The 17,380-nt window shown below is 47.1% G+C and overlaps 1 protein-coding gene and 1 long non-coding RNA gene across 2 annotated transcripts; one reads left to right on the top strand and one right to left on the bottom strand.

Annotated features, from left to right (window-relative positions):
- Window positions 1–2,868: 2,868 nt before the first annotated feature.
- On the top strand, window positions 2,869–8,338 carry LOC130838659 (uncharacterized). The gene is made up of 4 exons (XR_009049697.1): window positions 2,869–3,143; window positions 5,534–5,728; window positions 7,700–7,810; window positions 8,248–8,338. It is a non-coding gene; the product is annotated as an uncharacterized LOC130838659 (long non-coding RNA).
- A 21-nt stretch (window positions 8,339–8,359) lies between these two features.
- On the bottom strand, window positions 8,360–16,224 carry PSMC4 (proteasome 26S subunit, ATPase 4). The gene is made up of 11 exons (XM_057712079.1): window positions 16,106–16,224; window positions 15,135–15,233; window positions 14,824–15,010; window positions 13,010–13,156; window positions 12,820–12,929; window positions 12,625–12,718; window positions 9,513–9,680; window positions 9,351–9,427; window positions 9,039–9,207; window positions 8,776–8,831; window positions 8,360–8,600 (listed from the first exon to the last, which is right to left on the bottom strand). The coding sequence occupies exons 1-11, from the start codon at window positions 16,139–16,141 to the stop codon at window positions 8,487–8,489; spliced, it is 1,257 nt and encodes a 418-aa protein (XP_057568062.1). The 5' UTR covers window positions 16,142–16,224; the 3' UTR covers window positions 8,360–8,486.
- Between the last annotated feature and the right edge of the window lie 1,156 nt (window positions 16,225–17,380).

Raw genomic sequence — 17,380 nt, 5'->3', positions numbered from 1 at the left:
ATGGAATATTTTCCAAGATAGGTCATATGTTAGGCCACAAAACAAGTCTTAATAAATGAAAGATGACTGAAATCATATCAAGAATCTTTTTTGGACCACAATGGTATGAAACTATAAATTAACAACATGAAGAAAACTGGAAAATTCACAAATATGTGGAGACTAAACAACATTCAATGGAACAACCAATGAGTCAAAGAAGAAATCAAAAGAGAAATTTAAAAATACCTGGAGACAAACAACAATGGAAATGTAATATGTTAAAATCAATGGTATGCAGCAAAAGCAGTTCTAGGAGGGAAGTTCATAGCAACAGATACCTACCTTAAGAAACAAAAAAGTCTCAAACAATCTGACTTTACACCTCAAGGACCTAGAAAAAGAAGGATGAAGCCTAAAGTTAGAGGAAAGAATAAAATAACAAAGATTAGAGCAAAGTGAAGTAGAGAATAAAAAGACAAAAGAGAAGGTCAATGAAATTAAGAGCTAGTTGTTTGAAAAAGATAAATAAAATCGATAACCTTTAGCTACATTCACCAAGAAAAAAAGAAAAAGGACTCAAAATCAAATGATAAAGGAGATACTACAACTGATACCACAGTAATACAAAGGCTCATGAGACTACTATGAACAATTATTCATCAACAAACTGGACACCTAAAGAAATCGATAAATTCCTAGAAACATACAACCTCCCAAGACTGAATTGTGATGAAATATAAAATCTAACAGACTGATTACTAGCAAGGAGATTGAGTCAGTAATCAAAAACCTCTCAACAAACAAAAGTCCAGGGCCAGATGGCTTCACTGGTGAATCCTACCAAATATTCAAAATTAATACGAACCCTTCTCAAAATCTTCCAAAAACAGAAGTGGGGAAACTCTTCCAAACACATTTTACGAGGCCTGCATTATCCTGATACCAAAACCAGACAAGGATGCCACAAAGAAAGAAAATTACAGGCCAATATTTCTGGTGAACACAGATGCAAAATCCTCAACAAAATATTAGCAAACAAAATTCAATGATACATTAAAAGGATCATACACTATAATCAAGTGGGATTTATTTTAGGAATGCAAGGATGGTTCAACATTCACAAATCAGTAATGTGATAATGCTACAGTAACAAACTGAAGGACAGAAATAATATGATTATCTCAATATATGCAGAAAAGGCATCTGACAAAATTCAACACCCATTTATGATGAAAATTCTCAACAAATTGGTTACAGATAAAATGTTTCTCAACATAATAGGCCACTGGACATTTTAGGAAAAGAAAAGCAAATCTTTCCATGTACTAAAAACAAAAATGCACTTATGAACAAAGAGGAAGTAGAAACTCACCTGATCTGTACTTTTAGATGTGCAACAACAATTTTTCCCTCCTCCTCAGGATCCTTCTTGTGGAGGATGGCAGGACTGGGAAAGAAGGAAATCATGAGACACCAGGCCTTTCTTAGAGCACAGACAGATGGAGAATGTCCCCTCCATGGCCACATCAGCTCTGACCTTTCACACATGACCAGATGGGAGAGGGAGGCTGGAACCTGTCTTTGAAATCACAGCCAATTCCTAGGATCAGAGGTATGGGAATGCTGTGGTTCTGAAAAATGTAGCAGCACCTACATTGCCTCTAAGTAAGGACCCCCTCCCACCATTTTGTCCCAGGAGTCTGTCTTGGAGACACTTTTAGCTCTAAAATTCCCATCTGAAGCCCAGGACTATGCCTTCTTGCTGGAAGCCATCACCCTAGTGTTACTGACCAGGATTCTTGGACTCTTTAATCAGTAAAAATTCATACAAGGCCAGATGAGAAATTCAGGCAAGGCTTTATTGGCGCTGGTGCTGCAATACGAGGGAATGAGAACAAGAAACAGGTGCTCTTGCTGGCTCCCAGGAGATGTGGTGAGCTGGTTCTTTAAACGGGGTGAGGGTAGGGGCGGATGGGTGGGTTGGGCAGGAGGCATAGCTTAGGTGTTCAGACCACCCCCTCGGTGCTGCTGTGTGCAGGGATCATGGGCAATACTCTAGTTTTGCTCCCTGCACCTCAGAAATTGCAGTTGGTTTGTGGCCTTTTTGTCTCTTATTATTCATAATTTGCCCCAACTTATAATTTGGGACATATGCATAATTTGCAGGTATGCAGTTATTTTTTTAGTCCGTTATAGTTTCTTTGTACTCTATTGCTGGAGGAGATGTTTGTCCAGGTGCAAGCACTCTGGTAAAGGGTCCCAGGTTACAGCCTATTACAACCTAACTAGGGTTCAATATTTGACTTTTCCTCTTGGGGTCACAGCTCCATGCAGACACTCGGGCTGTGAGGGTAGGGAGGGGAAAGCATTAGGAGCGTGGGTCAGTCACACACACACCTCTCAGCCAAGCACCAGTATCAGACTGACAACCTCGCCCACCGACAGGAGGCCCGACTGGGTCCTGAAAGCGCGCGCGCGCGCGCACACACACACACACACACACACACACACACACACACACAGCCTGTCGCACTTAGTCACACAATCTCCCTCCTCCTCTCATTCTCATACAGGCCTGAGGCTGCGGGCACGAAGCTCCCTTGGCTCCACATTTTGTGCAGCAGCTCCATCCACACCCCAAGCCCAGATGAGTTCTGCTCCGCCCTACCCAGCACCAAATTCTCCCCTGGCTTTGATTATCTCACCAGCGGTGGCTGAGCCATCCAGAACTCACGGCTGGGGGCCCTCAGGGTGGAAGTTGACACCACCCTCCTGGTGCTTCTGGGAAATGTAGTCCACAGGCAGAAGCCGGTGGGCTTAGGCTCTGAGTGCGCAGGCGCAGGTGCCGGCACGCTCGGGCCCGGCGGCTCTAGTCCCCGAGTCGGAACCCGCGCACGCGCGAGGTAAGCTGAGAGAACTTCCCGCGGAGGGCTGTCCGGGCAGCGCAAGCCGCGACAGACTTCCACAGTTCTGACCGCCAAGTGCGTCCGTAGGTGTCTCCCTGAGGCCGAGCGCGTGTGAGGCGGATTCTGTCAAATTCTTCCCCCGAGTTTGTCCCCTCACGTGGTACACAGGTGTGTGGCCCTTTGTACCCGGCCTTGTGATCCTGTGTGTGTTTGCAGCAGAGAGGGTTGCGGGACCGACTGCACCTCAGGCTGAGGGTGAGTTGTGTTTCTGCGTGTAATTCTTTGGATGCGAGATGGTGTGTGCCTGGAGCGGCACCTGACTGGAGGCCACAGAAAGTAGCCTGGTGTGTGATTGGTGACTGAGCAGTGAGGTGAGAGGCGCGGTGGGAGACTGGCTTTGCTGGACTGTGACTGGGGTGATGTGTGTGTGATGGCGTGGGTGTGCGGGTCGCCGTGTGTCTTGGGTGGTCACAGTAATTTTTTTTTAATATGAAGGAATTCTTTCCACTCCTCTGTGCTGTTAGGGGTCTCATGGCAGATGCATTTGAAAATCTTGGACTGAGAAAATAGCTTCATGCTTGGGAGGGCAGTGTGCCACAGAATAGTGACCCCACAGTCAGAGTCAGATGATAACACACTTTGCTCTTCTTCCCTTCCCTTTCTGTGCAATTCAGTCCTAAAGCCAGAAGCTGGGCTCAGAGCAGGGTCTTGGTGCCTGAGCAGGATGAGGAAGGGGTTCATGTAGGGTGTGGCTTGGTGCAGGGTGACAAGGCTTACTAGGGAGCATTCCAAGTAATACAGTGGTCCAGCATGGGATTGTCAACCTAAGCAGGATAAGGAGGGCGTCCACACAGGAGGAATGCCCTCTTGGGGATTTCAGAGCCCAAGCAGGGTGAAGAGGGCATGTGAGTATGGTACTGCCCAGCATTGGGTGTTTGAGCCCAAATTGGGCTGTTGGAGACATTCATGTCGGTTGGACGGGAATTAGTGAGTCTCCGAACCCAAGCAGGGTGAGGAAAGCATCTGCATGGGGAAGGGGGCGACAGGGTGATAGGAGTTGTTACGTACAGTGGCAGGCAGGGATGAGAGTGCGGTTCTGATCAAGTGAATACATCATTGGGTTGGCCAAAAAATTCATTCTGGTTTGTCCATAAGATATTACAAATGAACTTTTTGGCCAACCCAATAAGTGTGATGGGTGCAGCCAGGCTTCTTCCTATCAGCAGGGAACCTCGGATATGGAAAAGAAGAGAACTACAAGGAACCTTGTGATGGTAGGTTCAAACTAGATGTAATCGTAGGTTGAAACTACAAGTAATGGTATGAATTCACAGTTATCTATATGTATTGATATAAAAACAAAAGTAAGCAGGTGCTGATGTGAGCCACTGAGGTCACCAGGCTCACTTCTGGGGAGAACCTTGCTCTCCCTTGCAGGACTCTGAGTTCACATCTACCTGGCCTGATATGTCCCTGCTTCAGCAGGAGGAATCACCGTGCTAAGTGTTTCACTGGAGCCTCCTATCCTATGACATAAGATAGTAAATATACCTTAAGATCCTGAAGAAGAGGCAAAATGTCTGAGTAATATTTTGGGATAACTTGTGAGGACAAGTTAAAAAAAATTATGTAGTCATTAGGATGTTGAACACTATCTTCTTCTGCTTCCTTCTTCTTATGCATCTTTTTTTTTTTAATAAATTTATTTATTTATCTTATTGGCTGCTTTGGGTCTTTTTTGCTGTGCGTGGGCTTTCTTTAGTTGCTGTGAGCGGGGCTACTCTTCATTGTGGTGCGCAGGCTCCTCATTGCCGTGGCTTCTCTTGTTGCGGAGCATGGGCTCTAGGCGTGTGGGCTTCAGTAATTGCAGCACATGGGCTCAATAGTTGTGGCTCATGGGCTCTAAAGTGCAGGCTCAATAGTTGTGGCGCATGGGCTTAGTTGCTCTGCGGCATGTGGGATCTTCCTGGAGCAGGGATTGAACCCGTGTCCCCTGCATTGGCAGGTGGATTTTTAACCACTGCGCCACCTAGGAAGCCCTTCTTATGCTTCATCCTCCTTCTCTCCCTCTGAGGCTGACAGGGAAGACCATGTTTGAATCATTTAGGATGGCTGTGGTGTGATATGTGCCATCATGACTTGGCTTCTGGTCTGCACTGGTCTGTGCAGACGCTGGTGATGTTTGTCATGTTGCTGCATTGGTATAGAGTCATTCTTGATCAACAGAGATCTTTTTAACTACTTATCAGTACTTGCACTGTAGTCTCATCTGAGCTATGCTTACTGATGCTGGTTGTACTCAAAGGAAATGTTACTGAAGAATACATGAAACCTGAGGAAATGATTGACATTTGTCCAAACTGTTGCTGTATCAAGCTAGGGTACACCCTCCATTGCAGTAATTGCAGATATATTCACAAAAGGGACTATCACTGCCTATGGACAGTTGTGTAGGAATTTCTTTTTCAGTGGAAACCTACAGCCTGGTCCTGGGATGATGTTTACACAAGTGTTTTATTTACAATAAGTTGCTACATTATATATTTATATTTTGGGCTCCTTTTGTGTATTATTTTTACAAAACAAACAAATAAAGAGGTTTACATATATTTAAGTTTGTTTTTTTTTTCCTCTTGTCTTTGCAGAGAAGAACAGAGAAAAGGGATATGCGTTTCCCTTGGCAGGAAAACACTTACTTTCAAGACTCCGCTTCCAAAATGTATGAGTGTCTGGGCTGTTCAGCAAACCGGCTTTAGTTTTTCCCTCTTAATGTGGTAGCATGTTATTGAGAACAGAAAAAAGCAGGCCCTGGCATCCAGGAACTGGCCTGACGCTTACAGGTAGGCCTCAGTTGTACTGAAAGCTGGCCTGGTGCGCACAGCTAGGCCACGTTATTCTGTTGGACATAAACAGTCTCACAGAACATCAACATCAAGGTCACTCTGCGACCATAATGATGGTAGGCCACTTCATAATTTTGCCTAACCACAGACAACAAGGTTGTTGGGCAACCCACAAAATATACCAAATATCCCCTCTCCCAGCTAATCTGAGTGGCTGCTAGTCTTACCAATTATAGCTTTAGCCTCATTCTAGTCTGCTGTCATTTCTGAGGTACATGGCTTTGTTCTCTTTGCCCTTTATCATTGATGTTTAGTATGTGTTTTGTCACTTCAGCAATTTCCTTCCTTTACCCTCCAAGAGGACTTGTAAAATCCTTTTTTCGCGTGGTTTTGTTATTGTTTTTTTTGTTTTTTTTTTTTTATTATTATTTTATTTTATTTTTTTGGGGGGTACACCAGGTTCAATCAACTTTGTTATTGTTTTTTAAGTACCTAATTTAAAAAGTCAAATATATGAGAATGAGTCAAAAATTATCTGCACTCTGGCTGTAGAATTTAATTAACTTTTAGAAAAGACAAATACATCATTTTTCAACTTAATTTTCTTGCTTTTCAATACACTTTGTCCATCCGTCAACAAGCTTTCGTATACCCTCATTAAAAAATGTTTTAGGCTGAGCTGCGAGTCACAAATGCACTGCTGTCTTCACTTCTTCATCAGAAGTGAATCTTTGTCCTCACAGGGCTGCTTTCAGGGGACCAAACAGGGGAAAGTCTGATAGAACAAGATCAGGACTATAGGGAGGATGCTTTAACACTTCAAAACGAAGTTTTTGCAGAGTGTCGACAGTGTGGGCAGAAATGTGCAGACATGCACACCCTCAGACCCGCCAAAATGAATCACTGCACGCTGCTCTTCTTTCATGCAAATCACAAGTGGGGCATCCATTTTTGTTCGCACCACAGTTACAGATGAACTGAAGTAACACATTCACAGCAGTGCCTGGGGAGACAGTAGCCTTGAACGGAAAGCGCTAAGACAGAAGTTTTAATATAACTGGAGTGCAGATAGTTTTTGACTCACTGTCATAAAGTGTATTAGAAACAAAAAGCATTCCCATGACACCCTTACCCTGTATTTCCCTGTCTACTTCCGAGAGGCAGCGACAGCGACTTCCCATCCTTTTTTGCTTCTTTTGACATTTACTTTCATATTTCTAAATTATATGCTTTTGTAAACGCATCAGTTTTAGATATTAGCTGCTACTGAACGATGAGAACTTTAGGTGTCTTAACAACCCACTTTCCTCTCTCATGCGGCTTGGTTTCCTAAGAAGTAATCCTTCAAATGCTTGCACATGGCTCACTTAATCGCGCCTTCTGTATGCCCCCCGCCCCTCTGCAGCCTCCCATCCTTGCTCCAGGTACACCAGCCCAGAGACTATTTGTCCAGCCTTTCCAGAGTAAATCTGAGGTCTTCAGCCAGCCTGAAGAAGGGTCACAGGGCCTGGAGTAAACAACTCATTTGTTTCCTGCATAATCAGTGTATCAATTCTGGTTTTTATATAGCCTTTCAGGTAGCCCTCCTGTTTCCAGCCCTCACGTTCAGAACCTGGCACCTCTGGTTTCTGAAATGGAAAAACGTCTGTTTCTGGGCTTCCCTTTAGTTCAGGTCCAAGTTTTCTCAGGTCTGCTATGTCAACCAACAGGTATCTGCCTCTTTCCAAAACTGTGTTTGCTGCCATCTCCTCTCTCCTCCTGTGTCCATGTGAATTTATACCTTAACTTTTGTTTTAGTGAGGTGCCAGGAAGGAGGAAGAATTAACTTCTCTGCTCAACTTGCTATGCTTATCTACAGAGGAATCACCCCTATCCCTTCAAGGACCTGTAATTCCTCAACTATTTTTCCTTATACCTTCTTCCTATCTCACTCCCAAATATATAGTGACATTCATACCTTTGTTCAAGGAACATGAATTGAAGGTCTACCAAGTGTGGGTGCTGGGATTTGAATTGTGATCAAGCTACAATCCCTGACTACGAGAGGTTCCAATGTGGAGGAGGCAAGCACTTGGAGATGTAAGAAGTACCAGGCAGAGCATGTGCATGACGCCAGGGCAGCACAGAGGAAGGGGCATCAGAGAATACTCCCAGAAGGAGAGGTGTCTAAACAGAGATTTCAAGAGAAAGTGGGAATTTATCCAACCAAATGCATCTGTGCTCCAACAAGGCAGTAGAGCCAGAGATATTCACAGAACCCAGGCATCCAACCTCCCCGCCTCATCCCTGCTCTGGTGGACTCTACCTGGCAGTCTCCCTGTCCTTGATATTCCCTCTGAGTGGGCAGAAGGCAGGAATTGCCCAAGACTCAAACTGTCTTCTACCTGTAGGAAATGTGGGTGGGGAGATGTATAGAGACTTTATTTTGTGGTCAGGGGCTGCAGTCTGCTCATTTTTCATCCTTTTCCCCACATTTCTGAAGTCATTTAATTTGAATTCTTTACTTCTCTCTCAAGCTGTAACCCAGGCCATGTACCTCAGCTGCTCATCTGTCAGGAGAGCAGGAGGGGCACAGAGGATCCTATTCAAGGCCCAACTTCTCCAAAGGAGTTAAACACAAGAAGAAACTAAACAGATTCAGTCTTGTTTGTTTATTGAATAAATCAATCCTGGGTAAAGAGAAAAGAGAACTAGCTTTGGGGACAAAGGTTGGGGAGGTGAGAGAAGCCCCGGCCCCTGTGATGTGGGGGAGGGGTCACTTGTAAAACTCATGCTCCTGTTCGTCCTTCTTGATGACTGTCTTGTATGCTTTCTCGAAGTCCTTGGCCAGAACAATGTAGCGGTTCTCTCGGACAGCCAACATCCCACTCTGTTGAGGGATGAGAGTTAAAATCTACTCCCTGCACTTCCCACCCTTAGTGATGGTGTGGGAAGAGACAGATGCAGCCCAAGACCCAGGGAGGCAATGATGGACAGAAGGAATGCAGCAGAATGGAGAGTGTTCATACACCCCCTGTCCAATCTAGAGAGAAACCATCACTCACCTCCTGACAGATGGAGTTGATATCAGCTCCTGAAATCTTATCTGGTCGGGCCACATCTGTGGCAGCTGAGTTAAGGAAACCATTCCATGTATGACAGGGTGAATGCCTGGAGCTTGAAGTTGTTCTTGGGCTGTCTTTGTCACCACCCCCCTCCCCGGACCTTGGTCTCCCACCTGCACAGTCTGGGTGGTGGTGATAGCAGCGGTGGAGAGTCAATCCTCATTCTCACCCCTGACCCTCCCCTGGCTTCTCGAGCAGGATACAATCTTCCAAGTCAACCTCCTCAGAGAGATTCATCTTGCTGGTGATAGTGGAGAAAATCAATCTCTTCTGGCGGCGGTCAGGGAGTGGAAATTCAATTTTACGGTCAAGGCGTCCCGGCCGCAGCAGGGCAGGATCCAGGGTGTCGGCTCTGTTTGTAGCCATGATCACCTGGCATCGGGGACAGGCCAGCTCAGACCTCTGTCCCCACTACATTCTCCATCCCATCGCAATACCTATCCCCTCACGTGCCAGCCTCCACCTTTTCCTGATTCCCACACCACACCTCCCCTTGCCCATCCTGAACCCCAAACCTTGACATTGACATTCTGGTCAAATCCATCCATTTGATTCAGTAGCTCCAACAGGATTCTCTGAACCTCCCTGTCAGCTGGATAGTAAGTAATACAGTCAGTCCAGGGCATCCCGCATGACAAGCCTGCCCAAGACCCAGGCTCTGTTTGGGCATCACTCACCCCCCGTCTGGGCATCGAATCTCTTGGTCGCGATGGCATCGATCTCATCTATAAAGATGATAGCAGGTGCGTTCTCCTTGGCAAGGCGGAACACATCCCGGACCATGCGAGGGCCCTCACCCAGGTATTTCTGTACAAATTCTGAGCCCACGACTCGGATGAACGCAGCTGACGGCAGGATGACAGGGGTTAGATGAGAATGGGACTCCTATAGGGCCACGTAATACTTTAACTGAAACTGAGAATTCCTTGAGGACATCCCTTTCTTTGGATGCCCACTCTAAGTACCCAGGTCATTCTCTCCTGACCTGGGCTGGGTCTCAGATCCAGTCAGGAGGACCAGCTTGTACCCCATAGCGACACAGAAGCCCAAATCATGAATCCTGCCTACGGATGTGTTATATTTTTGCCCAACATTAAAAAATCAGGGTATTAAAAAAATGTATCTGTGCTTCACATGCCTATGAAGTAGAGCTAGAGACACTCATGGAATCCAACATACCAGAAAATGTGCATTTCTGGAATGCTTAAAAAATCGGTAAGAAAACAGGTTTTCTATATACTAAGGCATCATGTTGCCTCACCAACAGCTCACTTCCATTTGCTTAAAGGACCTGCTTTTGAATATCATGCAAGAGTTAGGAACCAGGAACACACATTCTGACATAATCAATAAGTGGCAATGGGACTGAAGACAGGTTCTGGGCTTGCCTCTCCTTTCTATCTTTCTTAGCGTTTAACTTGTTTGTTAGTGACTGGCTGCGGCTTTGTGTTGCATGGATCAACCTTCCAGCCACCACAGAAAAAGGAGACACAAAGTCCATTATGTAGACCTGGTCATAAACTAGGAGTTGTGCAAGTTGCAACCCTGTCCTCTAATGTGGTGGCCAATGGCCACACTGAGCAACTGAAATGTGCCTGGTTCAAAATGAGATGTGCTGTAAATGTGAAATACACATTTCACAAATGTGTATTGTGACACACAAAAGACAGTACAAAAAAAGTAAAATATCTCAATAAATGTCCATCAACAAATGAATAGACAGATAAAACGTGCTATATACACACAATGGAATATTATTCAGCCGTCAAAGGAAATAAATTCTGACATGTTCCAACATGGGTGAGCCCCAAACACATTATGCTAACTGAAAGAAGCCAGTCACAAAAAGACAAATATGTATGATTCATCACGTGTATGAGATGCCCAGAACAGGCAAATTCATAGAGACTGAAAGTAGAATAGAGGTTATCAGGGACTGTGGGGAGGGAGAAATACGAAATTATTGTTTAATGGCTATGGAGTTACAGTTTGGAATGATGAACAAGTTCTGGAAATGGATAGTGGTGGTGATTGCACAACACTATGAATCCACTTGATGCCACTTATAAATGGTACACTTATAGCATGGTTAAAATGGTAAATTTTATGTTATGTATGTTTTACTACAATAAAAAATTATAGCAAAAATTCAAATTTTATATCTGCTACATGTTAAAATAATATTTTGAATATACTAGTTAAATTGTGTGTATCTCCCAGGTGTGTGCCCGACAGACTTCTCACACCTCTCTTCTTCTCAGAGCTCCTACCTGAGAGGCCTATGCAGAATGGATTGACAGCCCTCCTTCAGGGCTATTGCACTACCTTCCTTGCTTCCTTGGAGCATTTGCTACTCTGCAGACTGTCCCCACCCAAGCTCACCTCCAGCTGTGACCTCGCTCACTTGGCTTCAACTGCAGGGGCCTCTCACTGTTCCTGGAACACTTTAAGCACACACCTGGCTCAAGGCCTTTGCACCAGAGTCCCTCAGCCTGACATATTCCCCGCCCCCAGACATCCATGTGACTCATTCCCTCAAGGCTTCTTCTAGGTCTTTATGTAAATGTCACCTCAGAAAAAGTCTTCCCTGACCACCGCCAGTCCTACCAAGTAAAGTTGCAGCCCCTGTTTTCCCTATCCCCTGCCCTTTAGTTGTTCTCTTCAGGTACTTGGCACCACATGACACATAATCTATTCATCTGTTCAAGTGCTTCCTCAACTAAGACATCACCTTTATGAGGAATGGAGACTTTGTTCTGTGCACTGCTATAGCTTCCACACCTAGAACACAGCTTGGTACATAGTAGGTGCTCAATAAATATTAAATGAATGACTGAGTTCTAAGTGTTTACTTTCCTTTTTCCTCAGCCACACTGCGAGATTCCCCAGTGCAGGGGACAGGTCTGACTCATCACTATATCCCAGCACCTGGGAGAACAGAAGTTCAATGAACTGCTAGACAAATGAACGATCATGAAAATGGCTAACATTTATTGTCTACTTACTACGTGCCAGGTATGGTTTTAGAAGCTTTATATTGATTTAATCCTCTGAATAATCCAGAAAATTAAGAAATGGAGTCACAAAGAGTTTAACTTGCCAAGTAGTTACATAAACTAACTTACGTAAGTAGTACTAACTTACGTAAGTAGTGGTAGGGGGGCCAGATTTCAAACCTAGGCAGTCTGGCCCAGAAAACACACTGCTTACCCACTGTCCTCTATGCTTCCTGGCTTATATATATTAAGATTTTAAGATGTGCCGAGTCCTCTTCTTAGGCTTTACAAACAGTAATACGGTGACTTTCAGACATTTTTGTTTGGAACTTACAAGAAGAAGTACATTTACAAACAACCACAGCATACATGTGTATGCATGTTTGTGTGCATTAAGTTTCACAAACAATAGGAGCTCTTACTATGTGGGGTGGACTCTAACTTTTCTGTTCTGTTTCATTTTTTTAAATGCTGGTTGCAACCCATGAATTTGAATTCACAATTACTAATGGGTCATGACCCATCATAGGAAAAACATGGCATTATTTCATTAATTCCCCACAATCATGCTGTGAAATGAGTATTCTATTAGAGGAGGAAGTTGAGGCACGAGAGTAGAGTCATCTTCCCAGGATAGTACAGCCGCTCAGTAAGACGCACACTGGGGCTTTGACCCCAGAGCCCGTGTTCTTAATTGCTGTGCCACGCTACTTCCTGGGGAGGATGAGAAAGGTGAGGGCAAGGCCGAAAAGCTGAGAAGGTCAGAGCTCAAGGGCGGGGCCAAGCGGCTCACCTGTCGTGTGATGAGCCACAGCCTTTGCCAACATGGTCTTCCCGCAGCCAGGTGGGCCATACATGAGGACACCTCGGGGAGGGTCGATGCCGATCTGAAGCACGAGGTGGAGAAAAGCATGAGCCGGGGAGTCCATCACCAACTGCAGACATGGTGGGGCTGGCCTCTCCCTTCCCTGCCAGCTCAGCTCCTCACCTGCTTATAGAGCTCGAAGTGCGTAAGTGGGAGCTCCACGGCCTCCCGCACCTCCTGCTTCTGGATGTCCATGCCTCCGATGTCCGCATACATCACGTCTGGCTTCTGATCTGGTGGGAGAGCAGAGCTGGGGCTCCCAGCCTGGCCCGCAGGGTCCCTTCCGGCCTCCCGGCCCTGGACGCCCCCTCACCTGAGGTGAGCATCATGATGCTACTGTCGGCCTCAGGAGGCAGCACGTCCACCAGGGCGTTGCTGTGCTTGTGGAGGGCCACCGAGGCGTTGGGCTTGAGCAGCTCCCGGTCGATGGTGCTCAGGATGCGCACGTAGTAGTTGGAGCCTTAGGGAAGAGGACAAGAAGGGAGAGGGGAAAATGAGACGTGCCAGAACCTCAAAACTGTCCCCTTCCCCCAACCCCACAGCTGCACCTCCAGGCCACCAGCATCTCTCACTCAGACCCTGAATGGCCCTCCTGGCTTCTAGTGTTGCCTCCTCCAGTCCACCCCCCACACCCACACTAACAACTTCCCTGTCTATCCCTGACTCTTGAGCTCCAGCCCCAAGTGACCAGCAGCCTCCTGGAATGCCTGTCCCTGGATGTCCCCACGGCATGTCTCACTCACTATGTCTCAATGTGTTCTCAGTGTCTCCCTCCCATTTGTAATGCTCCTCCTGGCTCTCTGTCTCAGGAAGGCCTGTGGTCCCAAGTCATTAGCAAGAGCCCTAAGCCTCATCCTAGACTTTTCTCCACTTCCCTCCACAGCCCGCCAGTCACCATGGCCTTCCACCAGCCTCCTAAAATGTCTCTCTGACCAATGCCTCCCCTCCTCCCCAGGGACCCTGCCCTGATTCAGCACCATCCTCTCCCATCTAGGTCTCTGCAGCAGACTCCTTCTTGCTCTCCCAGCCTCCAGTCTCATCTCCCCAGACCACCTTCTACATTTATGGTAGTGACACACACATATCTCTTTCTAGCCTCAGTCTCTCTCCTGACCTTCAGACCTGGCTGTCAGGAGCCTCCCAGACACTTCCCTGTGATGTCCCAGACTGCCCTCACTGTCTCCCCGCAAACCAGCTTTTCTGCCCATGTGGTCATCAAAGGGATAGTCACTGTCCCCCTAAGTCCTACAGATCAAAGACACAGGCTTCATTTTGGATATCTCCCTCCCTTCACTACCTCACAACCAGCCCATCAGTCCAATTCCAGGCCCAGGCACACACCTTTCCCCACAAGCTTTATAAGAATATGGCTTGGGGGACTTCCCTGGTGGTCCAGTGGTAAAGAATCCGCCTTAAAACACAGGGTACTCGGGTTCGATCCCTGGGGGGGAACTAAGATCACACACGCCGCGCAAGCAACATGCCACAACAAAAGATTCCATGTGTCACAAGTAAGACCCAACGCAGCCAAAAAAAAAAAAAAAAAAAAAAAACCCCAAAAAACAAAAAACAAGAAAGAACATGGCTTGATACAGAGGAACATAAGCTGGAAGCAGGAAAAGACAGATCAGATGCAGAGACAGCAACCATCATGAAGGCAGAGCCTAGACCCATGTTAATAACAGCAGCTCCCTTATACTGAGCCCTTACCAGAGCCCATTCTCTAAACACTTCACCTATGCTTTCAAATCGCAGGTCCCAACCCAGTAGTAGTTGTGAAATCATTTGAGAGAGTCATGACCAGAACATTGTTTAAAACAAAAACAGACTGGAACAGAATGGAAAACTAATTAGAGTATGTCACACATAGTGAGACTAACTATCGTTCTGTCAAACTTTTACTATATAAGTTACATACACACACGTAGAGAAAGAAACAGGAGAGAGAATGTAAAATATATTTCCACTTTTGCATCAGACCTCGAAATACTCTGAAAAACACCATTACACTGTCTCGCCTCGTTTGCCGTTGTGAGTTCCTGGCACATGGCAGGAAACAGTTAACAGCTGTTGAATGAACAGGTGAGTAAATAACTACCCCCACCCCCACCCCCGTCCTCCGCATACCTGTGGTGGAACCCACGATGGCTGTATTCTGATCCACAGCCTCCAGAAACTGCCCGATAACCAGCGGGATGCTCTGGATTCGCTTCACCTCCTCCTGGGCGTGGAGGAATTCCTTCTTCAGGTTCTTTTGCTCATCCTTGATGTACTCCTCCTGCACCTCCAGGAACTCCAGCTCTTGCTGCAGCTTCTATGAGCAGAGAGTGGAGAGGTAAGGGATGGCTCCAGGTCTTGCCAAGCCAAGGAGCAGTGGAAGGTGGGGGAAGTATGGGATGCTGGGCCCTGTGCAGGGTCTGGATTGGGTTTGAATGTACCTTGTAGCGGCTATACAGGTCCTCCAGGTCCTCAGGCTCAGGCCCCAGGAAGGACAGGCCAGTCTGGGGCCGTGACACAGACAGGGCTGGGATCTCATCCTAGACCATGGAGGGAAACTCAGGTTGGAAGAGGGTCCCCCACTTCACCATGAAGTCACTTGGCCCCTCATAGGCTGCTGACATCATTCAGCGCCCTAAATAGATCCTGGAAACCTCTCAGCCCCCTACACAGCTTCCTGAAGTCACCCAGCTCCTAACAGGCCCCTCAGTCAAACAGCCTTCCAAATAGATCTTCTGGTATATGCCACTTTTTAAACATGTCCCCAGTGTCACCCAACTCCCATCTAGGGCCTAAATGTCTGATCAACTCCCCCATGCCCTCCAGCCCCCCTCAACAGGTTGCTAATAACACATGGCTCTCTCAATTGACTATTAAAGTCACCATGCATTTATGCAATCCTGGCATTACTCAGTTACCCAAAGATCCCTCATGTGCCAGAACTCCAACTCACACTAGGCCCTTGTGTCATCCAGCTCCCAGGTAGTCCCCAAACATCACTCGGCCAGACCACATAGATTACTTGACCCTCCAACACCAGCTAAGCGCCTGATATCAGTCAGCTCCCCAGCCCAGCCTCATATCATTCGGCCCCACGGCCGGATCCCATACATCACTCACCACCCGACCCATCTGCAATGCCGCCAGGTAACCGATGTCACAGTATTCCCAGCTAAACCTCGAAATCACTCAGTCCCAAAGAACCCCTAACATCACTCGTTTCCCCAGCCCCGCTTTCCGAGCCCTACTGCCCTCCTAACATCACTCGGCCACCCAGCCCAGGCCTCAGGACGGCACGAAGCTCTCCAGAGGCCTCCGAAATCACTCAGACCCAGGCCTGGATCCCCAGAGTCACTCAGCATCTCATTCAGGTGGGCTTCGCCCTCTCCCCGCGAGCCAGACCCCACCGGACCTGAGCTTTCTCCACCAGGATGCCTATTTCCTCCATAGTGACCAAGCCGGCCTCTGTGTGGCCCGGCCTAATCCAGTCACCGCTTCCCCTGACGTCACCGGAAAGCCAGAGCCTGGGTGGGTTCTGGGAAACGTAGTTTAAGATTTAGCTGAGAGACGGCTGGATGGGGCGGATAGGTGGAGGGCAGGGCGACCTCGTCCTGAGCTCCGCCCCCAAGGTGTGCTCATGCGCACTCCGTACCTCGCGAGCGCGCGCGCGGGCCCGGGGCGGTGCGCGTGCGCAATAGCGCGCGGTGGTGGGGTCTCGCTTAGTGTGATCGCGTGCGGGTTTTCTTGCGAGCTGGCAGATCTGCCCGCATTAGTCTTTGAACTGAGGAATTTCTCAGAAGTGTGTCAGAGTCTGATGACCAAGTGCTCCTTTTTTCTTTAGTGGCGGGGCTGGAGCTGCCTTTGGCTGGGTTCCGCGGGGGGGGGTTCTTTTAGGGGGTTTCCAAGTAGGCTGCCGCCGAGGATTGTCCCCCGCGCGGGGGCGCGTAGAAGCGGGCTGTCCCTGAGAGTGACACTTCTTACCGGGCTCCATCCCGGGGGTGAAGAGCCCCAAGACCGCTATTAGCAGTAGCCGTGAATCAAGTAGAGCCCACGAATTAGGGCTGGAGAAAGGGAGGCGGCGGTGTCAGGAGTTGGGTCACGCGGGAGACCTGCAGACCTATATATACCAGACCATGTGCTTAAGTCTTACCTACTCAACTCTTTGAATCTTGGCAGATGTTATGTTCCCTCTTTTACAGGGAAAGAAAGCAGAGCGCGGGGCCTCAGATCTGTCTGTCCTCAAAGCCTGTGCTTCCCGCTGCGGGAATGCACTGCTGCTCATCAAACCAGCTACAGTTTTAAGTCAACTTTTTATTCATGTATAAATACAGGGAAGTTTACATATCATTAGTGTACAGTGCAATGAATTTACACAAAGTAAACACACCCGTATAATCAATACTCAGATCCAGAAACCAAACAGAGAAGCCCCCAGAAGCCCCACACATGCTCTCTTTCTGTCACCTTCATCCCTTCTGAAAGTTATCACGTAACTGATTTCTAACAGCATGGCGTACTTTTGCCTGTTTCAAACTCTCTATGGACCCATACAGTGTGTACTGTGTTTTTAGCTTCTTTTACTTAACATGTTTGTGAAATTCATATTGTGTGTAGGGATAGTTCTTTCATTTTCATTGCTGTATGGTTTCCATTGTGTGAATATGCCTAAATCTGGATATTTTCCAGT

The sequence above is a fragment of the Hippopotamus amphibius genome, chromosome 16 (assembly GCF_030028045.1).
Source record: "Hippopotamus amphibius kiboko isolate mHipAmp2 chromosome 16, mHipAmp2.hap2, whole genome shotgun sequence".
In the NCBI taxonomy this organism is placed as follows: Eukaryota; Metazoa; Chordata; class Mammalia; order Artiodactyla; family Hippopotamidae; genus Hippopotamus; species Hippopotamus amphibius.
The sequence above is the reverse complement of the archived record's forward strand: the minus strand, read 5'-3'. Positions and strand labels throughout refer to the sequence as shown.